The sequence below is a fragment of the Ips typographus genome, linkage group LG8 (assembly GCF_016097725.1).
Source record: "Ips typographus isolate SLU linkage group LG8, UJ_Ityp_2.0, whole genome shotgun sequence".
Classification (NCBI taxonomy): domain Eukaryota; kingdom Metazoa; phylum Arthropoda; class Insecta; order Coleoptera; family Curculionidae; genus Ips; species Ips typographus.
In genome coordinates this window covers 624,216-630,279 of record NC_138429.1, presented here as the reverse complement: position 1 = coordinate 630,279, position 6,064 = coordinate 624,216, and the positions used below count along the sequence as shown (strand labels likewise).

The window sequence follows — 6,064 nt, the reverse complement described above, 5'->3', positions numbered from 1 at the left end:
CAAAATTTTACAATATTGAGGTATTATACTTGCTTATTAAGTTTATCATTGTTACTGTTGTTTGTTATTGTTTTTTTTAACGTTTAGTAGAGGGTAGTTAGAAGTTTTGAAACAAAATACACAGAAACCGAACTAAATATGTTATGAAAGTAAATGGAAATATTTAGGAATGTTCTAATAACAAAGTTAGCCAAATAATTAGGCGCTTTCTCTCGTCAGTAAAAATCACATGACACCATTTTTATAAAACCACATCGAGGTCACGTGACTTTTTAATCGTAACGCGTTTGGATCCAAAATCACGAACCGAAAGCAAACGGCTATTAAAATCCCGTCGGTAAAATCAGACAACACTGTTGCAAAATCATGGCCTACTTAAAATTTTTTGGAGGTGTTCTGTCTTTGTCACGCGCATGCAATCATCTATATGTGTCCCTTACACGGTTTTCCTACGGCCGATTTGATTAATTGGAAAATGTCAGCCTGAAGGTTACATTTAAAGTGACAGTCCGCGAAATTGTCAGCGCCTACTATATGCATCAATACTGGGGTGATAACAGGTCACGTGACTGATCTGACACCACTTTTCATCGTAAAATAGACGTACTTAGTCTACACGTAAAATATTTGCGTAAATCTCATGCTTTTTCTTGTCCAATCACAAACAGTGCGGTGATTTATCCCATACATGGTGAACTTCAAACGCAAAACATGAAAGTTGCACTGACAGCTGTCACAGTATTCATAAGATGGCAGTGTGGCCATATTTAGCATATCAAAAAACGTTTTTGTTTGACATTCAATATAAGTACCCTTAGTTGCATCCTGTGAGAACGCTCAGATAACTTTTATAAAACCACTATTATTATTATTAAGAGAAATAAAGCCAAAGAGTGCTTTTGTCATAATTTTTTTGGGTTGGGTTGAGTAAAATATGTGTTGGAAAGAAAAGAATCATCTTTTAAAACAAACATTAATTTTAATGATACCTCTGTGATATACTAAAAGATTTCAATAAATACTTATATAATATACAAAATTGAAAAGATCTAGTAAACTAAGTACTTAGCATAATGATAACATGAATCCCCGCACTTAAAATTTAATTGCAAAATTGTTGAAATGTAATGTTAACCAGAAACGTGTAATACACACTTATTTGTTTAAGTCCTCTTGTATTTGAGCTAGTGTCTTGTCTTTGGTTTCCAGTACTACGAATTGCGTAAATAGCGCTGCCAGAAGTGAAAAACCAGCAAATCCTAAGAAACACGGTCCTTGATTTACCACACTGACCAGTTGAGCAAACCATTTTGTGATAACAAAACTGGTAGCCCAGCAAATAGCTGTGGCTAAAGCACCTGCTGATGATTTGATACTATTGGGAAATACTTCTCCAATAATAGCCCAAGGCAGTGGGCCAAAACCGACATTGTAAGTTATAATATACAGTACCAGCGATAAAATTGGCAGAAAGCCTAAAGAGCTAACGGACTTTTCGTCTGCGTGTCTCATTACTCCATAAACGCCTAAAATACTTTCGCTCAAAGCCATGCCAATACCAGAGAATATTAAAATAGTTTTGCGACCAAACAAACTTGTCGTAATAGGTGAAATGAAACTGGTACCAAACTGAACAGAACCAATGATCATAGAACAGTAAGCGGGTTCTAAAGATGTTCCGGCATCAGCAAAGATATCTTGGGCAAAAAAGAGAACCGCGTTGATTCCCGACATTTGCTGGAAGAACACCAATCCCGCTCCTATTATAAACGCTTTGGTAGTTCCTTTCGATTTAAAAATATCCAAAATACTGCCTTGTTCTTCCTTTTCAATTTCACTTCTAATCAGCTTTAGTTCCCGTTCCGTTTCCTCGTCTGATGCGTCGCGAATTTTTAACAATGCCTCTTTAGCCAAGTCGTGTTGGTTCTTTTGGACGTAGTAATGAGGCGTCTCAATACCGATAAGGAAGAATAGCACGAAAAAGCATGCGGGCAGTGCTGCCAACAGCAAATTGAACACCATTATACTGCAGTAGTGGCCTACGATGTAAGTGAACAAAAGTCCCAAACAAATGAACACGTTCATTCCAGGACCTAAAATTCCACGATGATCGTCCAATGACATTTCACCTACGTACATTGGCAACACTGTGAAAGTTCCACCAATACTCAGTCCGGTCAATAATCGAGCTATTATAATTTCTATGACCTGAAATTTGAAATACAAGAAAATCGTTATAAATTTGAATAGTCTGTGATATTAGAACCTTATTAGAAAATGCTGTAATCACTGAACTAATGACGTATGGAACTGCAATGGCAAGTAAAGTATACTTTCTGCCAATTCGATCAGCCAAGTATCCAAAACGAATGGCCCTACGGCAGCACTAAGTGATAGAACAGCCCCAATCCATGATGATTCGTCATCTGTAAGCTCTCTATTTTCCAAAGTATGGGTGGAATTGAGTAACGAAATTTCCGGAGAGGTCCATGTTAGACTAGTTCCAGCAATAAAACCAATAATGCAACCTGGAAATTTAAATTTCGTACATGCTAGGTCTACTAAAACTGTAAACAACCTTATTATTCATAAATCTAAATGATTATTTATTTATAAATTCATTTGAATCAATGGCCTTTAAAGGTTGACTGCACAAGGTGTCAGTAGAATTTAATAATTTTCATGGTCAGATTGTGCTTGGAATTCGAAATTATCGAAAAACTGTTATTTCGTTAATTTGTAACTTAGTTTTTTCCATAAACTGTTCACATAGAAGAAATTATTATACAGGGTGGTCCAGTTTTAAGTGTCAATAATTCACCATTTGATAGCTATAATCAAAAAATAAGTTGACTTGCATTGTGTCATTTTTCTGAAAAAGGTTTCCCAAGGAAGATACAGTCCTCCAAATTTCAATTTAAAAAATCGTTTTATAGCTTAAAACTCAACATCCAAGACTTGTAAAAGTCCAAATTTGTACTGAATAGTCTAAAAGCTTTTTTACTACTAGGCTGTCAAACTTTAGGTTGTACATGTTTGATAGAATTTTTACTCTTGACATTTGATCGCTTATTTGACAACTTTGCTACTCCAACTATAGAAAGTGATTTAAAGAGAATTCCCGGCCTACGCGATGGTTGAAAGAACCAACTCGCTAACTGTCAAAATAACCGAGTTACAAGCTGTCAAAGTTGACGTAACACATGTTTGACTGAATTTTCTACTCTTGATATTTGAAGTCAAAATAACTCGCTTATTTGACAACTTTGTACTTGAGTTATAGAAAGTGATTTAAAGAGAATTTCCCGGCCTACAGAATGGTAAAAAATCAACTCGCTAACTGTTAAAAAAACCGAGTTACAAGCTGTCAAAGTTGACGTAACACATGTTTGACTGAATTTTTTACTCTTGACATTTGAAGTCGAAATGACTCGCTTATTTGACAACTTTGCTACTCGAACTATAGAAAGTGATTTAAAGAGAATTTCTCGGCCTACATGATGGTAAAAAAATCAACTCGTAAGTGTCACGTAATTTAAAAAATCTCAGTTCAAACTGAAAAACGGTCACGTGACCGTCAGGATATCGGTTTGATATTAAAAAAGAATCACGTGACTTTTAAAAAATGTTTGATTATAGAAAATCGAGTCATTAGACTCTTTAAATAATACAGTAATGTGACCTGTAGGATTTCGTTTGACGTTAAAATAATTGAAAATTGTCACGTGGCAATTTGCACTGTAAAGAGGGTCACGTGTCTTTAAAAATATCAGTTTAAACTGAAAAAAACGATTACGTGATCCTTCAAATGACATTTAAAACTGTCATGTGATATTATAAATTTCATTTTTAATCTTAAAAGAGTCACGTGACCTTCAGGATCTGTTTTGACGTTAAAAAGTCACGCGATTTGACAAAAAAATAGTCTAAACACAAAAACTGTCACGTCACGTTAAAAATGACATTTTAATCTTACAAATAGATACGTGCATCAGTTTAAAACTAAAAAAACGGTCACGTGACCTTTAGGATTCTGTTTTGACGTTAAAAAGAGTCGCGTGACTTTTAAAATTAATAGAATCTTTATTATCGATACTTCAAACCAGAAATTCTTATCTGTGTAGTTTCAAAATACGAGTGATTTAACTAAAATTTATTTGAAAAAATCAAGCTTACGCAGTTCAGATGGGATAGCAAAAGAAAGCGGATTGTAGGAAATACTGCAAAAGTTGGCAACTATGTCTGCAATGACGAGCTGTATTAGCGCCATCTCTTAGAGTTTAGCTACAACTGAAGCGGCCGAAATACATTAGGCAGCCCTTGAAGCGTAAACGGCTTCTTTTTTGTGGCTGATGACAATAGTCATAATTGATAAGATTTATTTTGCCATAAATTAATTTTAATAAAAATAATAATAATGAGTAAGTTTGTAACGTCTTTTGTTTGTCCATTTATAGTAACTTATTTATAAAAAAAATTTTAAAAAACTTAAATATTCATTCATACATTATGTATTTAATATCAATACAACATACTTCAACGTTGTCAATTATTTTATGTTATTTGCTTTGTATGGTCAAGTAGGTCGTGTGATTTAAGTACAGATTAAACATTTCAATTCATATTTTAATAAAGTGATGATAAACGCAATAAATAAGTGCTGCTCCTTTTTGCAAATTTGCCTACAAAATACAAAACTCTTCATTCCAGTCTTATATAGAACTAAAAAAAATAGTAATATTTACCCGTCAAAATACTATACACAGAATATTCAAACATGGTGTGCACTAGTAATGACCGAACACAGAATCGAACAAAATAACCAACCCTTGAGTATAAGTGACACTGAAACAAAACGATCACAATACTTTAATCGTCAACCACTCTATGCAATCTTATCAAAAATTATCCACATTGTTTCAGTTCAATCAGCGATATTTATTGGTTCTGCATGACACAAATCTGTTCGGGAAAAAAAATAACAAACTCTTGAAGAGGTTTTGCAAACTATTATTATGATTATTGGCATCCGTTAATGTTACCTTTATATGTAAGTGTTTCATTGACAAATACGTTATTGCATGGACATATAAAGGAAAACCCATAGATAAAATGCTTAATCGCTAATGGAAATGTTTAAGTTATGCAGTAGGTGTGTAGAGTACTTTCAACTTCAAACAATAATTATTGAAATAAAAAAAAACTGTTAAGTGGAATAAGGAATACTTTTTTGGGGGATAAAACCGCAAAAAAACTCTAAATTTCAAGTAGTAACATCAACGGAACCTTGAGATAAATTACTATTATAATTGTACTGAAATTGATTATTTGACTTATCTTTAAGAGAGTTAATTCACAATAATGGGTATAGTCCAGCTAAAACTAAATAAGTGCAAGTTACTTGGAAATTTCATTGAGAGTGGAACAAAACATCATTTTTAGCATCAACTTTCACGCAACATTCACTATTGAATGTAATAATTAAATTAAATTTAAAAAATGTTAATATAACTAATATTAACTTTATTAAATTGTTTTTAACGTGCCAGAGGCCTCTGGCAGTTATTTTGAATTGCCAGAGGCCTCTGAAACCTTCTTAAGGTTACTATGAATTGGTTTTAACGTGCCAGAGGCCTCTAACAGCCATTTTGTATTGCCAGAGGCCTCTGAAACCTTCTTAACCTTACTATGAGTTGTTTTAACGTGCCAGAAGCCTCTAGCAGCCATTTTGTACTGTCAGAGGCCTCTGAAACCTTCTTAAGCTTACTATGAATTGTTTTTAACGTTCCAGAAGCCTCTAGCAGCCATTTTGTATTGCCAGAGGCCTCTGAAACCTTCTTAAGCTTACTATGAATTGTTTTTAACGTGCCAGAGGCCTCTGACAGCCATTTTGTATTGCCAGAGGCCTCTGAAACCTTCTTAAGCTTACTATGAATTGTTTTTAACGTGCCAGAGGCCTCTGACAGCCATTTTTTATTGCCAGAGGCCTCTGAAACCTTCTTAAGCTTACTATGAATTGTTTTTAACGTGCCAGAGGCCTCTGACAGCCATTTTTTATTGCCAG

At 34.1% G+C, this 6,064-nt stretch overlaps 1 protein-coding gene across 1 annotated transcript; it reads right to left on the bottom strand.

Annotated features, from left to right (window-relative positions):
• Positions 1–959: 959 nt before the first annotated feature.
• Positions 960–4,899, bottom strand: LOC145732616 (facilitated trehalose transporter Tret1-like). Its single transcript, XM_081984977.1, is given in 4 exon segments — positions 960–2,208; positions 2,267–2,364; positions 2,367–2,528; positions 4,746–4,899. Coding segments are annotated over 4 exon segments (1,347 nt in total). The 5' UTR covers positions 4,780–4,899; the 3' UTR covers positions 960–1,155.
• Between the last annotated feature and the right edge of the window lie 1,165 nt (positions 4,900–6,064).